This window comes from Crocodylus porosus, unplaced genomic scaffold, assembly GCF_001723895.1.
Source record: "Crocodylus porosus isolate Cpor-Errol unplaced genomic scaffold, CroPor_comp1, whole genome shotgun sequence".
Lineage (NCBI taxonomy): Eukaryota > Metazoa > Chordata > Crocodylia > Crocodylidae > Crocodylus > Crocodylus porosus.
Genome location: NW_017728906.1, coordinates 31,632,757 through 31,658,703, shown reverse-complemented (window position 1 = coordinate 31,658,703; position 25,947 = coordinate 31,632,757). Strand labels below are relative to the sequence as shown.

Genomic DNA, 25,947 nt, shown 5'->3' with positions numbered 1-25,947 from the left:
TGCTTATCTTGTTGGGATCTTATGACCCCAGCTGACTTCCTGCCCTTTGGGCAGGGGGCTGGACTCGATGATCTTTCAAGGTCCCTTCCAGCCCTAATGTCTATGAAATCTATGAAATCCACCAAATCAAATCAGGGACTGAAGCTTCTCACAGCCCTACTGGCTACTGAGAGTGCAAGAAAGTTGGCTGATACTTTGTCTTCCTAGAATTTTGAATCATGTTCATGTTCTATGTCCTTATTGCAAGGCATATCATGGTTTGAGCCAATGTTATCTAAAAGATCACCTCAAATTCTAGGTTGAAGACCCTGGTGCAAAACTTCACTCCCCTTCACTCTATAACATGAATAAATCTCATCTGTGAGACAGAATTTTCTCAGAGGCTAGTTTAAAATAAATATTATATTTATTGATAAAGTAAAACAATGAAGCTGATATGGAGCTCCCCTTCGAGACTGCTGCCTCAAACAGCAACTGTTAATGACCATCACTAACCTCATCACCTTCTGCTCCAAGTGCAAACATCTTTTCTTTGACTTTCCTGTCGCTAATGTAAACACTTATCAACACATATATCTGAAAACAAAGTAAACAAAAAAAACCCCCTACCAAAACCAAAGCCAACTGCACATACTTGTCTCTCTAGGAAAATGCTGAGAGAACATACAACCATGCACAATGTTAGATACACTCCTTAATGCTCCACTGACAAGAGCTCAGATACTGTAGTGATGACTGTACTCTAAGAACTTATATAGAACAGAGAGCTGTTATTAAACTTAGATATTTATCCAATAAATACTGACACTGGATTACATGGCATTATTTATCTTCAACAAACTCCTGAACAATCAGTCACAGAATATCAATATATTTTTTTTACTTAGTTTAGTCGTTTGTGTTACATTTATATTCCCTGATCCTGAAGACACTAAGGACTGGAACCTTAGAAGATGTAAACTAATCTAGTTCTACTTGTTGCCAGTCTGGTATAAATCAACATGTATTAGTTTATATATTAACTGGTGTAAATAGACATAAATCTATTGACTTCAAACTAAGACTATGACTGTTCAAAGCAATGGTAAGCATAAAGTGGCTTTTCTTCTGTTGTCCTGTATATTTGAAAATGAAATCTATGAGTAGATGTTACTTTGTTCTATTCATATGAAAAGATTATAATTGCATTTCTTAATTACATTTCTATAGGGCACTTGCTTGGGCTTTCACATGATGATTCCAAATTCTGTGAAGAGAACTTTGGCTCCATGGAAGATAAACGTTTAATGTCCTCCATCCTAACAGGCATTGATGCTTCCAAACCCTGGTCCAAATGCACTTCAGCAACAATAACGGAATTTTTGGATGATGGTCATGGTATGTATTAATATGTCTTATGTCAATGGCTGGTTTCTGTTGGGCACACTCTTACTATACATCATCAGTTCTTTTTACAGAACATTCATTCTTGTGGGATGTCAGTAACAGACTTTGCCATTCTCTGTTATTTTGAGTAATCTGGGTGCATCTACACATGCAATTGATTTAAAGCAATAAACTGCAGAGCATTTTGAACCAAAGTAAACTACTCCTGGTTACAGTGTCTACATGTGCACCCAGGACAGCAGCAATTTGAGCTGGGGCAGAGCAGTTTACACCAGAGCCAAGGGCATAGGCAGTCAGCCCCGAGCTCCATGTGGTAGTGTCAGGCAACAGAGGAGCTGGTTGGGACACAAGGGTGCTGAAAGCATGTAGTCGTGCGGCTAGGCAGCAGGCAGCCATCTGGCCCCATACTGGCTGAGCGAACCTGGTGAGATTTACACCCACAGTCAGCATCCACACATGCTTTTAATTGCAGTTAAGTACTCCACCATAAGATAGTACTGTCCCCAACTGTACTACCTTATGGTGACATTAATTAGTTTCCTATGGTCTAATAATGCTGCCCGTGTAGACAATGATGCTTTACTCCACAGCTAATTAGTCTACTCCACAGTTAAGCGCATGCGTACATGCGGCCACCTTGTAGAACCAGCTATAATCTAATGTGATGTAGGATACAGCCCCTTTTGACAGATGACATTATGGCACAGTTCAAAATAGGATAGAATACAGGTAGCTTATTGACAATACTATTTTAGTTGTACTATTGATGAAATTTGGTTAATAATCACTTTATTAGTCTAGTGCAGGGGTAGGCAACGTTTTTTGGTTGAAGTGCTGAAAAATCTACAAAGTCTACTTTGGAAGGTGCCTGAGTACTGACATGCCGGAGCTCAGAGCAGCTGTTTGCAGCCTCCCAGCTGCAGCCAGCCCACAGGGCCCAGTCTGCTTGCAGCAAGGCTTACAGGCTCCCAGCTGCCTGCTGGGAGCAGCCTGGGCTCCATGGCTGGCAGCAGCTGCTTAGAGCCCGGGCTGGAGGTGGTGTGCCGAGCAAAAAGGCCTTGCATGCCATGCTTGTCATGCGTGCTAGAGGTTGCTGACCCCTGGTCTAGTGTTTCCAAACAGAGATCATTTTTCCCCAAAATATACACAAATAACTTACCTCCTCATCACATACAGTAAATTTGCTAAGTGCTACTTTATTTTAGGATATATATACAAGGGATGCTCTAAACAATTAGAGGCCATGTTAGTCTATCTTCTGAATTTGTTGTTATTTATATCATGGTATTGTCTGACTGTCCCAAACACAGAGCAGGACTTCTGCATGCTCCTGTGTAATAAAAGGAAAGCCCCTAAGCTGTTCCACCTGCTACTCTGCTAATGTCATCATACACCTCTAGGTAGGAAAAGCCCATACATTTTCTTCAAAAAAAATACTTTTTTCTCCTAAAATAAAGCATGATCTGTAATCTTAAATGAATTTTAAAGTATTCATTCTGCTCCCAAAGCAACTTCAAATCTTAAACAACCCATTCAAATTCCAAAATGCTGAGATAAAAATGACATAATTGAATGAATGGATCAAGTTGTTATGGTAACTGAAATACTTATGGTTAAAATGTACCATTTGCCTGAAGAATGTAAAGGATTTTTTTTAAAGCAAGGAAAGTAAATATTTTTTTGGCTAAGTTCAGTGCTGTCTAAAATGTTTTATCCTATTATCATAGCTGGAGAATTACTTCATTTTTTCTCTCTCATTTTTATTAGCTCTATTAATCTATGCTTGTCCTATTTTATGGTACATGTTGCTTTGGCATCGGTTTAATTTTAACAAGTTACTTTCCACATGTGTGAGAGTAGATCTTTCCTTTTCAAGTTTTACATCACTTTTATTGCCCTTTTGATCTCACTCCTAGTGCTCGTTGTGTATGCATGAGTAGAACAACAAGAGGACCTCACAATGAATCCATAGTAAAGGGGTCATAACTGTTTTACCTCTCAGGAAAGACCAAAGAAGTCAGACAGCCATAATTTCTCCTTTCCTTATTGTTGTGGAGAAATAATAAGTTACTTCCTCATTTTTTCATAGAGGTTCTTCCTCCCATTGCCTAGCCTCTACCTAGCCAGCTAGGTCCAACAACCATGAAAAGGAAAGACTCTTCTGCTTCCCTCACTTCCAGCTCACACTGAGAAGCCCTTCTCAGTTGTCCCTGCTCTCTTCCCCATGGTAGGAAGAGAATGGAGTAAAAAAAACCTTTGACAATCACACCCAACATATTTAGTCATTCAAGCTTTGTTATTTATTTCTATGGGAGGAAGAATGGGCCTCAAGTTATTCCAATTCCCTTACAATGAATGATACCCTAGTGCATAAGAAATCCCAAGGAGAGTACAGATCTCAGAACCTGGCTCTCAGTTAACAAAATTGAATTAGAGTGCATTGCCCATTCACACTCTGGTGAGTTAGTTCTCAAAAGTCTCAAGGAAATCATAAATATGGTAAAAGATTCATATGCTGGCCCTTAATCCAGTAGTATTCAAGAACCGATTCCATGCCTGACTGCATCCGAATGATAGTACAATTCCTATGGAAGCTCAGGAAGTCTGTTCACTTGATAATTTGGGCTTTCACAGACATCTTTTCCAGGCAAAAATCACTTTAGTAGCTAATAGCTTTTGCAGACATTCTGTTGCTTCCAGTATGTGGGTGGGTGGAATTTTTTATTTGTTTTAAAATCAAAGATCTGCATTGACAGAAAATCAGTAGAAACTATAAACTAAAGCAAAAGCAAATCCAGTCACCCAAATTGTTAAACTTCTCCAAATAATAATATTATAGAGGCACTTGGTATATGTAAGGGGTCTGTCCCTGGGCAGTTGGGTAGGTCATTTATATGATGAGGCAGGATAAAGAAGCCAGAGTCAGGGACCAAGTCGGGAGACAACCAGAATCCAGGGGTGGGCTGACTCAGGAACTAGAGTCAAGAAGGCAGTGTTGAAGTCAGAAGCCAAGGTCTGGAAAATAAGTCAGGATTTCAGGGCCAAAATCCTAAACCAAAGTCAGAGTTGTCCATTTGAAGTCAGAGTCAGGATTTAGGTAAGGATTTTCAAGCAGGCCAGGAACCTAGCAAAGTGTTTCGTGTCCAGACAACTTGCTGCTGGGCTTGTGGCTTCTCTACTCTGTGCTTTTAAGGGCCTTCGTCCTGTGGTAAGGCCTTCGTCCTGTGGCCCTGAGAGATGACCCAGCTTTTTCCCGGACTGCTTCCTCCAGCTGAGCATGAGGCTTATTACATCATGTCCATATTAATAATGTTATAGTATACGATATTAATACTACTATAAATATGAACATTAGTGCCCCTCCATCCCAATTTGCTGATCTCACAGATTAACAGTTCCCATTTATTGACTATGCTAAAGCATTCATGTGCAAGTGTGGTATCTTTTCCCTGTTAAGTGATGAAATGTGCTATCAGACTGAGGTAAATGAAGAATAGACAGCTCAGGTATACAGAAGTACCAAATTTTCAGGGTTCCCTCTGTTAACTTTTTGACTCTTTCCCTTCTCCCACACTTTCTTTTGAAGAGAACTTGTATTCCCTTGCAGAGAAAGGAGAAGGCTTAAAACTTTCAAAGTACTACCAGACAGAAAGACTCACAGACATCTGTTATGGGAGATACTATAGAAAAACTGGACATCTTTTATTCTTTGGAACATAACCAAAGGAGTTTGCACTGTCATTTGTTTCAGCCAGACAGGACCTGATGAACCACACACTGACAAACAGAGCGTGTCAAGACTAAAGTGAGGAAGTAAATAAGTAAAGCATAAAATAATGAAATGTAAACTGCTAGACTTATTAGGATTTCTTCAAAAAAAAGAAGAGCAAGTATTTCAGAAAGGCTTTGTTTAATAGTTTTTTTTATCTATTTACAATACTTCTGTGGTCCTCATTACCATATGATCTGAATACCTCGTACCTTTAATGTATTAACCTTCATAAAATTCCTGCAAGAAATGAAGTCAGACTATTGCCATTACATAGACTGGGAACAGAGAGTTTTAGAGCACATCTACATGCCTCAGACCATACTAAGACCTGCCACTGCAAAAACAGACCCCACCCTGCTTCTCCTCCATACATACCAAATAAAAAAACGAAAAGTGCTTCCTGTTATAGCAGCATCAGCATAGGGTGCACCCTGGACATGTACCAAACAGTGGTTACACTGCATGGTGAATGTGAAGTGGGAGTGGGAGTGGGAATGGAGAACTGTGAAAACATCTGTACTGTGACTAACCTCATCATTCAGATCTGCTAAAACAGACACAGAACTGAATGTTATTGGCATCTGATGGTAATGTGTGGCAAGGCACTTTGTTACCCCTCCAAACCTGTTCTGCAGGTGGGAATAACAGAATAAAACCCTGCAGGAGGGAGATGAGCGGGCCATAAATTTCAAGGAACAGAGGTTGTTTTTATGCAGAGCACCAAGAAAAGTGACTGCAAGCAACAGCAATAATTGAGCTTGGCATTGCCCGCAATAAAGCTGATTAGTGTGTAATAATAGTGTGATAATAAAAGCAAATGGAAAGGCAAATTTTTCCTGTGTTCTGGAAAATTACTGGGCCTTTCTTTTGCAATATAAAACTGGTGGCTTTGGTGAATTCAAGAACATAAAATGCAATTAATGAAAAAGCAACTGAATCATGACAGTGATTAGAGTTTTCTGCCACAAAGTGAGGAAACTGGTGTTCAATTTCGTGCTCCTCCAGATGTCCAGTGTGACCTTGGATAAGACTCTTAGGCCATGTGGGGGCCCCCCTCAACCTCAGTAGGGAGTTTTCAGTGGTGAAAACATGGCCCCTCTGATACAGGGGTTTGGATAAGTGCTACGGGCTGAAGTTCAGTCACTCTGTATAAGACAGAGTAAGAATGTGTACCCTTGTGATCCTGCTAAGAAACAGTGGAGGTGCCAGAGTAGAAAAAAATTACCAGCCACTAACACATCCCCTAAACTTGAGTTCCCACTGTTGCTTTGTTGCTATTTAAGTAGCACAACACTAAACATTTAAAGAAAAATTCTCTATAAACAGGGCCTTAGGACCTTCCCCTTCTCATCTATCATTTGTGTTTTTTATCTAGAGGTTTTATTTATAGTCTCTAGATGTTTGTTCTGGGGCCTTTTCAGTAGACAGAACTCACCTAATTTCCATGTCTTCTGACAAAACTTGAGCTTAATGATTTTCAGGACATGGAGCAAAGTCTATTTATAACTCAGAAAAGAGGTTATAATGAAATTTAAATGTGTTAACGAACACAACTAATAATTCTAGTGCATACAAAGACACAAACCTAATGGTTAATTTAAACAGAAACCACTGCTTGTGCTGTCAAGTATTTTAGTGTGAGAAAATGATGTACTATTTTTGTCACATTATAAAACAAAGGTGGGCAAAATATGTCCTGTGGTTCACCAGGTGATTGGATCTGGCCCACAGCTACCCCCATGGCATGGCCTATATGCTCACACTAAGACAGCCTGCATTGGGCTCCCACTGGCCCATATCCTGACCAGTGCTCAGCTTCTAATGGGGCCGTGTCCAGTGTAGCTGCAGCTGTGCTCACACCCCCCACCTCTAAGACTAGTTCCTGCTTCTGATCTTGCCCTTGCCACATTGTGCTGTGCTATGCCATGCCACTCTGGGTAAGCAGTTTCAGCTGGCTGACTCCTACTTCAGTGTACAGGGCTCTGGCTTCAGCTCCTGGCCACCTTCCACTGGAAGGCAGCCAGGATCTGGAACCAGAGCCCTGTGAACCTGCCAGGAGCAGTGCAGCATGGTGCAGCAGGAGTGGGAGGAGCTGCTGTTGGAGTGCAGAGCAGCACCTGGCCCAATGCAGCTCTACTAGGAACATCCCCTGGAAGCTGCTTCTGCCCTGTCTGCATCATGCCATCTTGTACCGGACCGGCAGAAAAGCAACTCCAGCCAGGCAGCTCCTGTCCCAGGGCTGGGGTTTGGCTTCAGTTTTCAAGAGCTGGAGCTGGAGCCAGAGTCCCATGCACTGGGACAGGAGCCCAGCTAAAACTGCTTACCCAAAGCGAAGCAGCTCTGAAGGAGCAAGATCAGGAACTGGAGCTGCTGCTGGAAGCAGTGGGTGCAGAGCAGCACTCGGCTGGGCTGTGAGCACCAGCGCAAGCATAGCATGGGTTTCTGCGGTGTGAGTAGGTGGGGCTTGGCCTTGGAGTGCCACAGGAGCCACTCAGACCACATGGTCTAGGCTAGCTTTGCTGCATGCACCCCCTGCCACCCCCTCCCTCCCCTCACCCACAGCAGGCTCCTGGGATTTAGTGCTCAGGCACCCACCCCCCTCCACAGGCACACACACACATACACACTCCTCCACAATCTTCTTCACACGTACCCCACACCCTAGACGGCACGTGATCCCAGGTTCTCCTGCCCTTCCCACTCCTGAATACTGCTCCACACCCATCCACAGCCCTATAGGGGGTTTTGGTGAGTTATGGGGGGGGAAGAGTGCTCACCTGGCCTGCAACAGGTCATCAAAACTCCCTATGTGGCTCTCAGGCCCAAATAATTGCCCACCCTGTTATAAAACATTGAATAGTTGACGCACTTAACTGTGATAATCACAGTATACATCCAAGACTTTTGAGAAGCTCATCCCCTCCCTCACTACTAGACTTCATGCTGGCTTTTTCTGTCAGCACAAATCAAATGGAATTGGTGGAAGGATTTGGACAGTTGCAGTTCTTTATTTTTACTGAACATGATTCTGACAGACACTGCTGCCAGTCATGATTTTCCTTTAGAAATCCCAGTGTCCTATTTTATAGAAAACATCTGTGCATCCTTGCTCCATACTATGTCTTTAATATTTTATGCCACAATACATATTGCACAGTAGGCTATTTTTAATGATCTTTATCTTATGGCACTAGCCCATCGATTAGCAAAGGCAAACCACATCTTCATTAACAAAAGACAGTATCTTCCAGACTAAAGATAAGATCTACATATTGAGTAAGGCAGGGTCATGAGGGGACAAATGAAGCAACAGACTTAACTGGATTGAACTTGTAATAAATAAGTGATGATACTGAAAGGATTTTTGGCTAAATGTTGCTGGCAGGAGACTTAAGACCTTAGTGGTCTTAAGGGAAAGCAAACAATTTCAGTAAATGTATTCCCTTAAAGGAAACTAAATCAGTTGATTGTTTTGCTTCCCCTCCCTGCCTTTTCTTTTTAATATAAGAGCTCAATCAAGTTTGGAAACATACTACATTACTTTGAATTTTTATTCAACTTTATAAACTGCTTTACTCTCTAAGTACGTATATATTTTTCACTCATGATCAAGTCCAGGTGGTGCTGATGTTGTTTGTGAAGTGAGATAGGTTGTGGTAAGTTACTTTGGCTAAGGATAAGTGTACCTTACCCATGCTACATGCAGCCCACACGATGTGACAAGATCCATAATTCCATAGTTCTCCATGTCAGTAAATGAGTCCATCAGTGGTATAAACAAAATTCATTAAAACAGGATTCCACAGAAATCTGAAGGTCACTACATTTTTAGTATATGCGTGCCACGCAGACTTTGACTTCCGCAAATAACTGAAATATGCCTTTATTCTGTGTTATGCCCTTTTTATTTCAAAATTAACAGAACTCTTCAACTAAATCTAGATGTCATTCCTATGAATGGAAGCCCAATGCTAATTTACCACTGACATTACTTTTGATACGCTGCTTGTTGGGTTTGTTTTCGTTTGAACTGATTTTCTGGTTTGGTTTTGGGTTTTTTTATGGGACTCAGTTGGCTACAGATCTATTTTTCATACTTTTCTGGCTCCCCTTTAGAAGCTTTACTTCTCCAAGTATTTTGGCTCAAACTTGAAATGACAGCTTTGCTTACTTTACATGTCTTTTGGATCTTGCCTTAAATCATGGACTAATAAATAGAATGAATCCCATTTTGAGGGAACTCAGATACAGTGTAACAGCACACAAGTCTCAGACTTTTTCACTGATATCCATTGTACAGATTGCTTGAGGGTGATAAGCATTTTCAGTAACCTATCCACTATCCTTTTGTCAGTTTACCTTAACTGTACAACCAGGGAGCAGCAAGGAGGATGGCCAGAGCTAGACCTGCTGCAGCAGTTGTGCCAGGTAGACAGGCATCGGAAGCAACTGCCATACTTGTGTCCTCTCTAAATGGGCATCTCGGGATGGTATCCTGGTTGTCCACCAAAGTTCATGACAAACAGATTTTGACACCTTGTAGTCTTTAGGGAAAGAACCTAGTTTATAATCAGTAACAGTATGTGAAATGGGCCGTATTCGATTCAGATTTGGATTTGGCCGGACTCAGGGACAGTGATTTGATTTGCTGATTCGGATCACTGTTCCCGATTCAATTCAGCAGAATCCAAATCTGAACATTCAATGCTGATTCAAAGAATCAGTGATTCGGACATAGACACAGCTTGTTTGTTCTATATATCTCGAGGTACCAGGTGTGGCTCATGGTACTACAATGGTGGGGCAGATGGAGCATCCCACAGGAGCACGGGGAGGCCTCCTGCATGCTTGGCAGTGAACCCAGAAGTGGACCAGACCTACTTCTGGTCCATTTCTGGGTCCACCGGGGAGTGTGCAGGGGGGGACCCTGGGTGCCCCCCCCCCCCCACTCCAGACCCAGGAAGCCCAAGCCAAAAAGGGCACAGGGGGAATCCCTTATGTGCTTCCCGGAAGACCCGGAAGTGGACCAGAAGTGCTTCTGGTACAGTTCTGGGTCTGCTGCTGAGCATGCTGAGGACGCCCCCCCCCCCTTTGCCCCCTGGCTCTATCTGTCCCACCTTCGCAGAGTTCATGAGCCCCCTGGTACCTTGAGGTATGTAGAAAAAACATTTAAAGCTGTGTCTATGTCCGAATCATCAAATCTTTCTGAATCTCTCCGAATCAATTTGGAGGGTTCCAATTCAATTCTGAGAGATTAAAGGGTCTCCTGATTTGATTTGGATTCAGAGATTCGGCCACCGAACCAGGCCAAATCTCCACCGAATTGAATCAGGAACCAAAGCGTCACACAGCCCTAATAATCAGGTGATCCAAAGCCTACCGAAGCACCTGAGATTCTTTAATGACTCCACTGGAGTTCTGAATTGGGTCCAAAACCATTATAATTATGTCCAATTTGAATGCTAGAGGCAAAGATAACAGTAAAATGAGTAGTGAATTGGATTTTTCTTTTAGGTAACTGTTTACTGGACCAACCAAAAAAGCAGATCTTAGGCCCTGAGGAGCTTCCAGGACAAACTTACGATGCCATTCGTCAGTGCAAACTGGCATTTGGGCCTGAATACACAGTGTGCCCTGGTATGGATGTATGCTCTCGCCTGTGGTGCGCAGTCGTTCGCCAAGGTCAGATGGTTTGTCTAACCAAAAAGTTGCCTGCTGTGGAGGGGACACCATGTGGAAAAGGAAGGATTTGCCTCCATGGAAAATGCGTTGACAAAACAAAGAAGAAATATTATTCGGTATGTTTCAGATGTAAAATTTCCAGCCATGAGGAAAGTCAGACAGCCTTTTTCTGTAAGGTGCTAATTTAGTGGGAGTCACAGTGGCCAAGTTAGGCCCTTTGCCTATAGTTTCAAATCTACCTTATTTTTATTTGATATGTAACTGACCTTAACCTTATCATGTCAGAAAAATGGTGCTGAATATTAGGGAGTATGTTTTCTGCCCCTAAAGCACTGGATATTTTACTCTGACAGACTGGAAATGTTCTTTAAAAATATAGGCTTTGATTCTGCTGTGAGCCAGGTTTCAGGAGAGATGGAGGATTTATCTCTACTAAGATGATAAGAGATGTGAAAACATGTGTCCTCATCATATAGTCTCAACTTGTCCCATTATACTAACAAGGAGAACATGTGGCAGCAGAATTGACACAGGAGAGGCCTCCATTCTGTAGCTTCTTACCAATGGAGTTTCTCCAAGCTTATAAGCATTGTCCAGGACAAATCTTGGATTGCTTTAAATTTTCTTTGTGTACATTGAGACTACAGACTGTACCCAAGGAAGGTCCCTATACTAAAGAGCTTCTTAAATACTTCAAACCTAATTTCATTCTTTATTTGCTTCTGTTTTCCAAAATAAGGTATTGCCACTCTTCTCAATGTAGCATGCATAACTTTGAGAAATATAACTGCTAGGAAAGTGTTGCATTTTTGCAGTTTTTCCTTAAGAAAGCCAAGTTAGTAGAGTAGTAGGTTTACTGTAAGCAGTATCTGACAGCTCTCTCTTATGCCAGTATCTCCTGGCACTTTAGTCTGCTGGCTCAAAAGTTGCTTTAACTACCCTGCTTTTGCCAAACTTCATTTTATCAGTTCATGCCTTCACTTCTTACACCTAAGTATGATATTCAGTCTGCTTTATTCGCTCCATAAATAGTAAAGCAGAAACAGTCCCTTGCTTTGGGAAGATTATGTCAGTGTGAGATGATAATTTGCTTGGTGACGTAGTAGGCATTCTGTATGGCTGACATACCTACTTAGTAATTACCTCTTCAGACACAAAAGTCAAAATACCAAAACACTGAATTCCATTCATGTTTCTTCAGATATATAAGATGCCACCCAAATTTGCACAGATTGGTCAAATCATGGTTATTTCTGTAACTAGTAATCCAGTTACAGAAGTCTCCATGGTAAAGTGGAATGTTTCTGTCACAGGAACTCTGTAATTACTAAAAGTAACAAGGTCAGCCTAGTACCACAGACTAAGTGGACCTGCTTATAGAAGGAACAATAACAGAGAAAGAATCATCACATGATGGATTCCGGTGAGGTGTATATAGTTTCATATTAACTTAAGTGACTCAGTAGAGTTAGTCTCATATGTTGACCTTGACCTTCACCTACAATGCCACTTGACTGCATGCCCACTACACACAGATCGAGGACAAGGAATAGACATGACTGCAAATGCAGAGCTTGTCACAGAGTTGTTCCCTTTGTTCTAGTATCAGAGAGCCTCAGATAAAATGAAAGGGAAAGTACCATCAACTTTGGGTGCAATTACTTATGCTATTGAGAGTTAGCTTCTTTATCCTGATTTATAACCTATTTTTCCATGTATTCCAGGCTTCAAGCCATGGTAACTGGGGATCCTGGGGGCCTTGGGGACAGTGCTCCCGTACATGTGGTGGAGGCGTTCAGTTTGCTTATCGTCACTGCAATAATCCAGCTCCTAGAAATAGTGGACGGTACTGCACAGGAAAGCGGGCCATTTATCGCTCCTGCAATGTTGCAGCCTGTCCAGCAAATGGTACGTTCCAAAGCAGCCAAAGCTGCTTGATGTTGAAGTCTTTCATCCTGTTCTATGGTAAATATTAAACTCTACTGGGAGGAAAAATAATGGTGTCCATCAGAGTTTCTCAAATATGTACCCATAATGTTGAGACTTTACTTACATGAGTCAGTGTAACCCAGCTCACAAACTTTGTAAACCTACAGAAATATGGTGGATACTGATAGTTAGCTTTCATAAAGAGGAGTCCCACTCTTGGAAAACAAACTGTAGCAAAAAAAGGAGTTGTGATTAGATGCCTACAGTTATGGAAACATTATTTAAATAAACAAAACAGAGGACTCACAAAGACCCAAGAGTCTAATGTAAAGAGGAGTTATGGTATGAAATGAGTATGATAGCTGAACCTAGTGATATTACACTGTCTTAAGGCAAATACTAATGATATGAACAATTCTCCAGCTAAATCGTTTCGACAAGAGCAATGTGAAGCAAGAAACGGCTATCAGTCTGATGCGAAAGGTGTCAAAACATTTGTGGAGTGGGTCCCCAAGTATTCGGGAGTGCTCCCTGGGGATGTTTGCAAGCTCACCTGCCGAGCCAAAGGAACAGGCTACTATGTTGTGTTTTCTCAGAAGGTAATGACACCTTCAGTAATTGTTTCAGTTACAGGTTTGGAAGGCTTCTACATTTTAGAAAGTTTTGTTGCTAGACTATATCGAGAATGATATATTTTGTCTAATCATGTGCTCCAAAGGAGTAATTGTTCTGTGTTATGGCCAGAGTTGACCTCAAAACATTTTTTCACTATCTGAAGTTTTAGGTGTATATGGAGTGTAATTGTGGTTTTAGTGCAGTCAGCACTAGTTTGAGAGCTAAGCTATAGATAAAGGCGTTCCTGTATTTACAGCCAGCTGTACACAGAGAATTTTTCTGGATAAAAAGCATTACTAGCTGTAAAAAGCTGAATTTTGCACAGCCTGCACCGATTTAAATCTAGAGTAGCTTAGATGTGTAGCCAATACTTTGTTATGTTTATTATTGCATGGCTCAACCAAGGCTGAAATGATTCCTATGTATTTCTTAGATGTGTTCCATTCTTCATCTAGATTTTTGAGTTTTCATTAAGTCACGTTGATAAGGTGTTTTAAGGTGGTCAATTAAAAGGATTATTATTAAAAAATAAACAGTAAAACCATCATTATAATCAGAGCTTCTAATTTTGTCCCTCAGGGTAAACAGAGGAGTTATAGGCCAGTGCTTGGGGCCCTTCTGTTAAGGGTCTGCTGCTGCAGGGTGATGAGTGTTAGAGTACATCAGTCTTGGCTGACAGAGTAATACCAGTGCTCTGTTAACCATCAGGATAAATGCTAAGCAAGCAAAAAACTGTAAATTAGAATGATACACATAATAGCACCTTTAAAAGAACTCTGCATGCTTGCCCTTTTACAGAAGAACTTTAGATGACTCATAATGTGCTGTGGATGAAGTATATAAGTGCCAATGTTTGCCACCCAAATGCATAAAGCATTTATTTTCCTATATCATTTTAACTAACAGTGTCTTAATTATTTAGGTGACTGATGGAACTGAGTGTAGACCCTACAGTAATTCAATCTGTGTCCGGGGGAAATGTGTTCGAACTGGTTGTGATGGGATCATCGGCTCAAAGCTCCAGTATGATAAGTGTGGTGTGTGTGGAGGAGACAATTCCAGCTGCACAAAAGTCATGGGAACCTTTACAAAAAAGAGGTAATACTCTTGAATGAAAATAAATATATGCTCTTGTGAAAGCAGAACAATTTTATAACAATAGGTAGAAATAAGGTTAGGCATGGTAGCAAAAGCTACTGATAATGCATTGCAAAGATACAAATCTGGCTGTCTCACATCTCTGTTTATAACTATCATTCACTTTAGTCCTGAGTCATCCCAAACAGATTAATGGCCTAAGTTTTATTGCACATCTGAGATGTTTAGAATTATCCTCCAAGCAACACAGGCACATGCAATAATCATACAGACAAAACATTGCACCCGGTCATGTTTGACTTAAATACCTCATTGTTCCAAAATATCATTCTATATTCATGGGCTCCAGATCAGTCAATATGTAGTATACTTTATACCAAAAAGCTGAACAATTTAGAGCAAAGTAGGCTATGAAAATTGATTTTTATGCAATGAAAAATATTTACAGCATTTTTTAAATATTTTTTTTTACCAGCATCACTACAAGATGCTGTTTGAAACTGGAATAAAACTCCAAAATAAAAATGCGCAACCCACCCCCAAAATACGTTTCACCTGGCAATGTTTCAGAGTATAGTGAAGTCTGTACAGATTACACGTCTCAAGCAAACCCTTCCTTTATCTCAGGGGTGGCCAACTTACAGCACAGGTGCCACAAGTGACATGGGCAGCCTCTCTGTAGGGCACATAGAAAATCAGGGAGAAGATAGGCAGCACAGTGGCAGATAAAGCAGGAAGCAGAAAGCAAAGCAGCAAATTTGGCAGGGAACACAGGTCAGGAAGCAGAAAGCAGAACAGCAGATCAGGTAGGAGAAAGGGATTGGAATGGTACATGGAGAGGGTACAGGGATAATTTGTGGCATGCCTGAAAGAAGGCTGGCCTCCACCACTTTACCTGAACACCTTAATGTATGCTTTTATTGAGGCATATATTGAAAACTAAGTTTTTATTTTCATACATCCTAAGACCATGTGGGCCTGTCATAATCTAATTTTATCTAACACAAGCCAGAGACTTTCATTCAGTCATTCCTACATCAGCTTAATAACCTGTGGTTGGACTAGATCATCTTTATAAAGGCATACAAACTTAACTTAATTGTACACGGCAGGGAAGGTGACTGACAAAAGAATGGGCACCTGAGTCCAAAAGCTTGTGCAGCACATTGCTCAACTATACAGTTGGTCCAATAAAAGACATCACAAAAATCCTTGCTTCTCATACCCTGCCTGGATTATCACAGCCACAACATTTTCCAAACAAAACATTTTTCCATTTTCTCTCAAAATTCTCACAATGAGCTGGAAACTACCTAAAGTTGAAACCTAATTCTAGACAATTATCTAAGTGGTTGCTAGCAGACAAAAATGGCTTGGTGGGTTAATTCATTCAAGAAATAAAATAACCATGAAATAAGCATAATTCTGTTCCTGAATATAACAAGAATTATTCACTTAAGTATGCCAAAACATCTCTGGCAAAAAAGAATTGCTTTCTTTGTAACCTACCAATTATATAAACCAAATCTCCTCCAATCTGTAAATATTGAAATGTCATAGATTTCAGAATGAGAGAGAAAAAGCAATCTGAGACATACCACATACATTGCATCACTGATCAAGGACAAAATCTTGGCCCCATAGACACGAATAGCAAATCTTCATTGATTCAGTAAGGGCAGGATTCCAACTCTAGAAGACCCAGATTCTATGGTCTTGACTCACACAGAGAACCACCTTCTTCCTCAAATCATTGCAATTGAAATGAGACTGCCCTGAGTCTAGAACATACCTCTCCAGGAGTAAGTATGATAAGTATGACAGAATCTGGACTTAAATGAATAAGAGAAGCGGCCACGCTTTAAAAAGAACCAAGTTAAAATAGCAACAATAATAATGTTTCTTTTTTTTCAAAGGGAAGTTTTTGTTTGGGGCAGTTCTCTTTAAAAAACCAATATTTTTAGTCGAGTGCTTTTAAAAAAAAAATAGACCCATCTTTTCACTAATGTTATGGAGCTCCAATATTATATTTTGTTTCTGTCCAAAGAAAAGAAATGGCTGTTGTATTTCTCTCTTTATAGCACCCTCTGTTGTAAACTTACCTAATGCTTCCCATTCTTAAAATTTCACATAGTACATTTTGCCATCACACTTTTATCTTTAAAAGTGCAAATGTCTATGTCAAAAAATATTAAGGACACAAATTCAAACAATCAGAAATTATGACATGTCAAAAATTAAGGCTGTCCATGCCTTCTGGTTCATGTGCATTATGGTATAAGCTTAATTATGTGTTCACATTCTAGTTTATGCGTGGATAATTTAAATTTTGATGCTTATTAACTTGATCTTTTAATACAGATGTTTGGTGTCTATTTTACAAAAATATAGATTTATAGATGTTAGGATCGGAAGGGACCTCAGTAGGTCGAGTCCAGCCCCCTGCCCTGGGCAGGAAAGAACACTGGGGTCAGATGATGCTGAATGTAGACATTCATAGGCTTGATTACTCCAGTTTAATGCTTGTTTAAATCAATAGTTATATCTGCAAAACACTGTAATAACACAAATATTAATCTAGAGTAAAACAGTTTATTAGTCTTTACTTAAAAATCATGTATGTAGTACTTCCAGCACCAGCTAATTTATTAGAAAGTTACAAATTAAAAATAACGTGTCTAAAGTCCATCTACTAGTTTGTAATTTATGTCTTTATTTATTTGTAACCTTGTATTATTGAAATAGTCTAGAGAGCTTGAATACGCTGTAGCATTCTAGTTTTTTGCATGCTTATGACCTTGGATATGATTTAAATATCTTTCTGCATCTATATTTAACTACCATATCTTCTAAGTAGTAACTGATAAATGAAGATGCTGTAATTACATAGGTTAACATTCGGCTTTGCCTCTTATTAGCCATTTGGCAATTAGCCTTTTACTTTATGAACTTAAAAGTAAACATTTTTTTCTCAGTGATCAAGATTATTTTTAAATGCTTCCAAGGTGCCTCTGCACAGCTGTTAGTTTGCTCACTCTTTCCTTCATCATCATTATAGCAAAGCCTGTAAGAAACAGCTGTAACTAATGCATGTCTCATTATCTTTCCTTGGCAGATATAGTAAGCTTCAAATTTCATGTCTCCCACCCTTTGCTCAAATACATAAGCTATCAGTTATTGTTCATTTTTTTTCAAATCTGACTCATATAAAATTATTTCTAAAGTCAAAGATTAAATAATTTCAAATAAATATAGGAGAATTTTCTTCAAGGACATGAATACAAAAATCAGATAATGATAAAATATGACAAATATGAATCTCAAGGCAGATGTATTCACAACGTGATCCAAAACCCATTCAAACAAATAGGTATCTTCCCAGTGATGGCCATAGGCTTTGAGTTAGACATGAAAGCATGAATGTTTGTTTCCCACTAGCTATGTAACACATTCTTTTCTTTCTTTCAGTAAGGGATACACAGATATAGTGAAAATACCAGAGGGGGCAACTCACATCAAAGTCCGACAATTTAAAACTAAAGACCAGAGCAGGTTCACAGCTTACCTAGCCCTGAAAAAGAAAAATGGTGAGTATCTTGTCAATGGGAAATACATGATCTCCACTTCAGAAACCATCATTGATCTCAACGGAACTGTTATGAACTATAGTGGCTGGAGTCACAGGGATGATTCCTTGCATGCAATGGGACATTCTGCCACGAGGGAGATCCTTATTGTACAAATTCTTGCAACTGACCCAACACAGCCAGTGGATGTGCGCTATAGTTTCTTTGTGCCAAAGAAGCAAGTACAAATGACTAACTCTGTCACAAGCAACAGTAACAAAGTCACCCCACAGCTCACTCAGCCACGGTGGGTAACTGGACCGTGGCTTTCTTGTTCTCGAACATGCGACACAGGATGGCACACTAGAACTGTTCAGTGCAAAGATGGGAATGGAAAACTCACAAAAGGATGTCTTCTGTCTCAGAGACCATCAGCGTTTAAACAGTGCTTGCTAAAAAAATGTTAACCTGTGGTGGCAATTTTCTTGAAAAAAGAGATCTGGTTAAGACATTGTTGACATACTGGTGTTAGTTCTATCCAGGCAGAGAGAAGCCAAGGCTTCAATATATTTACATGCAGCCTCAAATTATGGGCAGAATCTGCCTATTTGGACCAAATGAAGATGTGCACTGCTTTAAGGGATAGTAGAATGATATTGGTATGTCAAAGAAACTAAGCATAAAAGTTATAATAAGCCCTCTGTGTCTGCAACAAAAAGGAGAAAAAAAAACCCTGAAGAGGAAAAACCAGTGAATGGAAGATCCTAGGAAGGTTACAGAATCATCTCCCCTTTTTCACCTACCTCTAATACTGTATGTCCTTAGACAACTCTGTCATACTTACCCATGATACCACAGTAGCTTATTTTATACTGATTGTAAATATCTTTCATTTGGTATGTCACTTTATATCACTTGGTCTATTAAAAACAATATACAAGCAAAGTGATTGACCAAAGTATGTCTGCAGCCATTTTTCAGAAATGGCTGTGGATGTTTTACTGGAAAACAAAGAGCTTGCTGCTGTTTTTAAGATTTAATAGATTTTTTTCTGACAAGAGGAAATACATTTCCATTCTAGGAATTTCCTGACCACAGAACTTTATTCTATAATAAACAATGCCTTTCCACCCAGAAATTCTCATAGAGGGAGCATCTTAGCAGCTTGTAGATGAACAATCGCTGCTGTTGTGCTTCTCTATATGAAATAAAGACATATTGTATTTTGTAAAACATTATAGAACCAAAAACTACAGTTGAGATAACCAAGTGTCTTCTAACTCAAACTGTTCTCAACTGCTTTCTCTGTTATTTTCTCTATGGTTTCCATCTGAAATCTTACAATGTGTAATTACCTATATCTATAAAGGTCAAAAAACACAGCAAGCAGTTAATAGCATGTTATCAGTGTTTTGTCCATCATGTCTAACCCTGGTATCCCTCTTACCAGCAAAAGTTTGTCATTACTTGTCTTTTTTGTGTGGTTTATTTGGTTTAAAAGCTGTAGAAGTCATTTGGGTTTTGTATACCTTGCATATTTGGGAGGATTATGAGTCATTACAAAGTCAAACCACATGAGGATGTGGTGGATATAACTAATATCAGTAAGACTATTTCCACAGAGCAGGCAGCAGTTTGTAGTGTCCTTCAGCAGCCTTTTCCAAATGGCATTTTTGTCTGACAAAAGACTGCCACTGCAGAAGAACATTTCATGGTAGGTGAATAGCATGATACAAAAACTATCCAAGTCTTTTCTTTTGAATTCTGCAAGCTTTTGTCAGACCCCAAAATAATGTATTTTTGTTAAAGTCTCTACAACCTGTGATGAAAATAGAATCTGACCAGTCCCCTATCCTCTAATTTGCCCACAGTCTGAGAATATGAAATTACAACGGGATTTTCAGAAGAGCCTAAGAGAATAAAATTCAGTGGGATTTGGGAACTGAATTCCTTGTAGGCTCTTTGGAAATTCCCAGTCTCAGAGATTATTAGGACCTCAGTAAAAAAAACTGATCTGTGTCCCTATCACAGAAGGAAAATTTCACTTCAGACTGGTGTAGACATGCTTCAGTGACTATGAACGCTGAAAGCATGGGATCATTTCAAAATAGCTGATAATTTTCAAGCAGAGATGAACCTTGGAGAATCACCTATTGTTGTAAAATATTTTAAACAGGTGGTGTTTATCTGTGATGGCAGAATGCAAGTATAGGCCAGAAGGAATGAATCTGAGTGACTGCTGCTGGTAAAAACATTACGGCCTGATTTTTACAAGTAGTCCTGAGCAACAAAGGTGGATATTAAAGAATCCTGGAAGTTCATTATTGGCCCATCTCTAAAATAATACGGTCTCAACCCCAGGCTCTAAAGAATTGCAAATGTGTAGAAGCCACTTCAAAACTGTCTATCTCCCTCCTTAGCCATTAAACCAAAGACTTCATTTACATGGTAGCTTTATGCTCCAGGGTGGCATCCTCAACCACACTTCTCTGGGTGAACAATTTCCTAAACTCCAAACAATAAAGGCATGTCACAACCTGGTTAATTAGCTGAGAGTTGGTTAGCATTATTTTTCAGTTGTGGTTATTAGCTTGCCTTATGTACCACACAGAGATGCACCATGACTTTCAGTTTAGAAGGCAGCCCAGTCAGAGCAGTGCAGTGTGCTTGAGAATGCGGCTATGGAGCTTGGTAAGTTTACCCAACTCAGCCTAAGTACAGCTGACTGTCGTTTTAAATTATATTGTTTGAATGCTTCAGTGGATGCATTACTGAATTATTGAAAGGTTCTTAATAGAGAACCTTCATTACGGAGAAAGCAATCACCATGTGACATGGATCACAGCATGCACTTGCCATATAAAATACATTTGATTTCTTACCCATTTTATAATTCTGGAGCTAGAACGTGCAAGAATTTTTTAGTCAAAATAATCTGTTAAGTATTAAATAGGGATGAGTAAATAATTTTGGACATTATTCAAATAAAATCACAAAGGCTGTACAGTTAAACTATTTTTGTTCAAAATGATCTTCTTCCTAGGAAGAGTTTATGTGTAAAAAAAATCTGTATGAAAACAAACCACTCTAGTGAATCATCCATCTTTTTAACTAAAATTTATTTTCCTAGCCTAGGTAGTACCTTATAGTCAAATATTTGAAAATTGGTTACAGAGCATGAAATGCAGGGAACACTATTCCCACATCTTCACACTGAAGTTCTAGACTTGACTCCTGTCTGATTGTAGAAAAATATAAAGGCAACAAAAGACAATACCTTACAATGTATAAGGATTCAACTCCATCTGATTTTAATGAGCCTTGATTCAGTCTCAGGGTACCAGGATTTGTTTATGTGGGAAGTACCCTGTCTCTCTCACTCTGCATACATCATGGAGTTACATGCAAGATTAATGTAGAGGTATACCAAAGGTGAAGATTGTCCCTTACTGAGAAGCTGCCCATCATAGTAACAGTTGTATGCTAGGTGAAGCTTGTGAAGGAAACATGGTAACTCAGGCACAGGAGAAGGATACGGAGTAGGGAAGAACAATAGAAATCTGAGCTGAGCTTATGGTGATGTGAATTTTGGTGTAAGTTACAGAGCAGGAGTAAAATGGACAGACTTGTAAGTAATAAAGCAGCATAAATAGTATGAATTTAGCACTGAGCATGCAAAAAAGTGTAACACAGACTGAAAGGGTTAAAGGGGCATAGCTGCAAAAGGAGCAAGCTAACAGGTACAAAGTAAGAGGGTTGCCTGCTTTATTTACCTCTGTCTTCGGCTGTTCTGCTATGACTCCTGTTCCAACTCCTTTTTTATGCACCTGGTGCAGGCTGTGGTGCAGGCTGTATGATTTAATATTTTTATTCGTAGTCTGATCATCTACATCCCCACATATAATATGACATCACTGTTTAGATCACTCCTGAGTTTTGCCCAACGGGCTTCAGAAATTGATTTAAGCCAATGCAAAGCCAAATTTAAAAGCCAAAAGCAATGTGTTCCATAGGGAAATAATTCACACTTACTGTATCCAGTGCTAAATTCACAGCTAATATAAGGGGACACAATTCCACTGCTTTCCATGGATATAGGCCCACTAACATCAATGCTTTTTTATGTGTCTTCCTCTAAAATAGCTTATCACATGCTTAGATTAGTCATCCTCCTTATGACAAAGGTTTTCAAATTGGGTTTGATGGTGTTTAAGAAATTAAATTTAGTTGCCTTCCTGTGGAAACAGTTTTATCCCATGGGGGAGGGGAAAGAACTTTGTGGATCAATGACAAATGTAAAAAAGCAACACAGCACTGAAAAAAAAATAATTTATTGTTTTTACAACTGGTATGTGAATGGATGTAATGAATTTATTTATTCTTATTTAACAAAAATACCAATTGTGCAAATTCTATATTTAAAGTATGTTGCTATCATTTCTCTTTCTTTTTTTAATTTATGCTTTATGTTTGTGTTAAAAGTACACCTTGTGAGTTTACATAATGTACAGCACTGGTTGCTTTTGTATGTTTTTCAGAAAGCTTTCTGCATGAAATAGGGGTATGTCTGTATACTTCCTATGCTCACATACTGTATATTCACTTTCTGCTACAAGCTTTTTCTAAGAAAAATTGTGAATTTTTAGTTTTTGTGATTTAGGCTCAAAACTCCTTGTTCTACTTTTTTTCTAAAATCTCATGACAACCAAATCATAGAGTTCCACTGACCTAAAACACATTAAGTCCTAAAGAAATAAGTGCCAGATTCTCATTTCAGATACATGCCTACAGATTCAATTCATTCAGATTTTGCCATTCATTTAAATGGGAGCAGGAGCAGGCTTGTAAGGTGCCTATTTGTATGTGCATGTGCTTCCTAAAGTGTCTGAATTACCATATTCAAGGTATATGAGGAAGACATCTTTAATCTTCCCTTTAAAAAGGACCAAAATGACATATGTTTTTTATTTCTAGTGATTGCACTGTAAAAATATGCTACCAGTAACATGACACTGTTCCCATTTTTCTATACGATGAAGTTTGCTTTATTTTAGTCTCATTATATTCCAGAACTATGTACCTGATAAGATATGGCAAGACACACAAAAAAAAGTAATCCAGATTTGTATTAGTCCCACAACATGCCCTTGGAAAGCATCATGGGTCTTTGTTGTTTCCACTCTTTGTCAGATCTAGGGCCTATTAATGGGAGCTGTATTAGACTCTATAAGAAGTTATTTGCAGTATAAACAAACCTACAATTGCCTTATAATCATCTATTTTTATGAAGCAAAATGCCACTCGGTTTACTTTAGCCTAGTCTTAAGCAAATAATTTGGTCCAGATCATTCAGGTGTCTGTCATTTGGAATGTGTGTACAAATCTCCCTCAGGGACAACCAGATTCAAAGCCTACTGAAGTCAATGGAAAGCCTTCCCTTTTGATTTCATTGGGCTGTGCATCAGGTATGACTGAGCTGTGAGCAACACTGTTAATTGTAATGACCTGCTCAACACTGTGTTTAGGTGAGTGATTCTCCCCTGATTTTACCAAGTGTCAATAAGACAAACAACGGGTTGTCATCTATCAGTGAGGAACAAGGAGTATTCTGCAATACTGAAATAGCCAAAATCTGATATTTTACATCAGGACTGCAATTTGTAACCAAAGCAGGGTTTGGGGGGTGGGGGGAGTGTTGGCTGGGGCTTTTGTTTTTGTTTTGTTTTGTTGGCACATCTCTGAGATAGTGCACAGTTTCCACTGAGTTGTCACCATATGTCGCTGCATTAATACTTGTTACTAACAGTAAACTCAGGAAGGTTTTGTTTGTTACCATCCCTATGAGCATGCAGACTATTGGCTGGTTATTGAGTTTGACTCTACAAATCAATATCATTACAAATACCTGTTGATGTTCATTCTTGTTCAGTTCTATTTACTGTTCCTTAAGTATTTCTGGTTTTTTGTTTGTTTGCTTGCTTGTTTTGTGTGCGTGTTTGTTAACATGTACAGCTGTAGAGATACTTAGCATGGGGAAAATGTCAGTGACAGATCCTCAGCTGGAGTAACCAGCATAGATTCAAGATCCAGCCTCCAGCCCATTTTATTCCTAGTGCATGTTTGTGGGGATGGCAACCAAACTGTGAAAGAACCCAACTAGAATCTCAGTCTTCTGAGTGAATGAAATGACAAGTCATTTTCTGCTACTCTATATTTCCTGAACATCTTCATAAATTCTTTGTCCTGCCTCTTTAGCTACTGTAGTTACATGTCAAAAGCAAAAGGTACACAGCTGTTTCATCTTAAAGTTGTTGTTAGATATTTACAGTAGCTGTCAGGATATTTAAAACACTTCTGTGTATAGCAACTGAAATGTCATGTAGTCAAAACTGAACAACTAGGTATGTGTATGAATATGTACAGATTAACTATGCCTATATAGAAATATATATTGTATATGTGGATGGATATAGGATATATGGGTCTCCCTTATTTTTCACACAGAATCAAATTCTGACTTCAGTTACATTAGTGTAAATCCAGAGTGACTTCATTAAATTATTCGATCTTATTGGAACTGCTCCAGATTTATAACACTGTAACTGAGAGCAGAATCTGTCCCAATGCCTAATAAATGGTTTGCACAATTCATCACATAAAATGTGATGTAGTATTATGTAGTATTCCATGAACACTGTTCATCATATGAAATATTACTCAGTGAAACTCATAAAAATAGATATTGCTAATATCTCATCAACACAGAAAATAATATCTTGAATTCAAATGTTTTTGGGCAGTGGTATAAATAATCTGTTTCTGTTCTATTGCATGGTCACTTAACATAAAGTAAAACAGGTAAAACAGAAACAAGAGAGGTATTGTAGGAAAGACTGGGGGAAGTACAACATTATTTTGCTTGGTTTATATCACAAACCTCTTAATTTACTGCAACAGTGGCCTGCATATTCTTTAAAATATTACATCTTGCATTATAGTTAACTCAGTTGAAATACTAGTACCCTTTGGGAAACTAAGACGTGTCACTAAAATTTACTATTGTTCTGATAAATGCCTAAACAAAGAGGATTCATCTCTTAGATCACTATGTCAGTCTGTTTACACAATAAAATAATTCATTAAACTAAATATAAATCCATTTGAACTGCATTGTACAAGATCTATACTGTACTGTGACACATTAAAGGCCAATGCTTTGTTTTGTAAACTCTTACATATGTATGATTTACCAGCTGTAATCTTAAATACTTGAGTATGTGGTTTCAATGAAAGTAATAAATACAAACTGTACCACAGATCCAAATATTTATTCTATGTGGTATGTTCACTATATTGTTAGTTTCAAGGTATGTCCCACTAAGGCTATACAGCTAAAACAGGTTGAGCTCAGCCATTAAACAAGGCATACAACCTGTTCTCTTGTGGGGCGGTAGGTGCCTGGGAGTGTTCTGTGAAAGTGGGAATATTTGTGTGTGTGTTCTGAAATCTAGTAGAAATGAGCAAAGAGAACATCATCCTATACCTGTTCAAGTGAATGATAAATCTCCCACTTACCACAGTTCTGAAGTAAGTGAACCTTAGTGAACTCCTAGGCCATGTTCAGATGAGCAGAGATATGTGCGTGCAGTGGCACAAATATTAGCAGTACAAATTTGTGCTGCTGCTTTGTTCCACAGTGTATGCCCCTGCATATATGCTTTGTTGCAGGACACATTGTCCCACTGTGGGCAAGCTGCCTGTGCCCAGCTCCTCCCAGCTCCGGGGTACTGCTCCAACCAGGCTCCATGGGCTGTGGTGTGGGGAGGAGGCTGGCTGGGGCACAGGGTGCCTCAATTCAGGGATAGCTGGCAGGCAGCCCCCATGCTGAGGTACCCTTCA

General features: G+C 39.3%; 1 protein-coding gene across 1 annotated transcript in view; it reads left to right on the top strand.

Moving 5' to 3' along the window:
* ADAMTS5 (ADAM metallopeptidase with thrombospondin type 1 motif 5) overlaps positions 1 to 25,366 on the top strand; it is a 75,700-nt gene extending 50,334 nt beyond the window's left edge. Inside the window, exons 4-9 of the mRNA XM_019557105.1 lie at positions 1,210 to 1,377; positions 10,673 to 10,956; positions 12,565 to 12,748; positions 13,193 to 13,368; positions 14,307 to 14,482; positions 17,951 to 25,366. Of these exons, the coding sequence (XP_019412650.1) occupies positions 1,210 to 1,377; positions 10,673 to 10,956; positions 12,565 to 12,748; positions 13,193 to 13,368; positions 14,307 to 14,482; positions 17,951 to 18,515 (1,553 nt within the window). The 3' untranslated portion in view covers positions 18,516 to 25,366. The remainder of the gene's footprint in view (positions 1 to 1,209; positions 1,378 to 10,672; positions 10,957 to 12,564; positions 12,749 to 13,192; positions 13,369 to 14,306; positions 14,483 to 17,950) is intronic.
* The last annotated feature ends 581 nt before the right edge of the window (positions 25,367 to 25,947 follow it).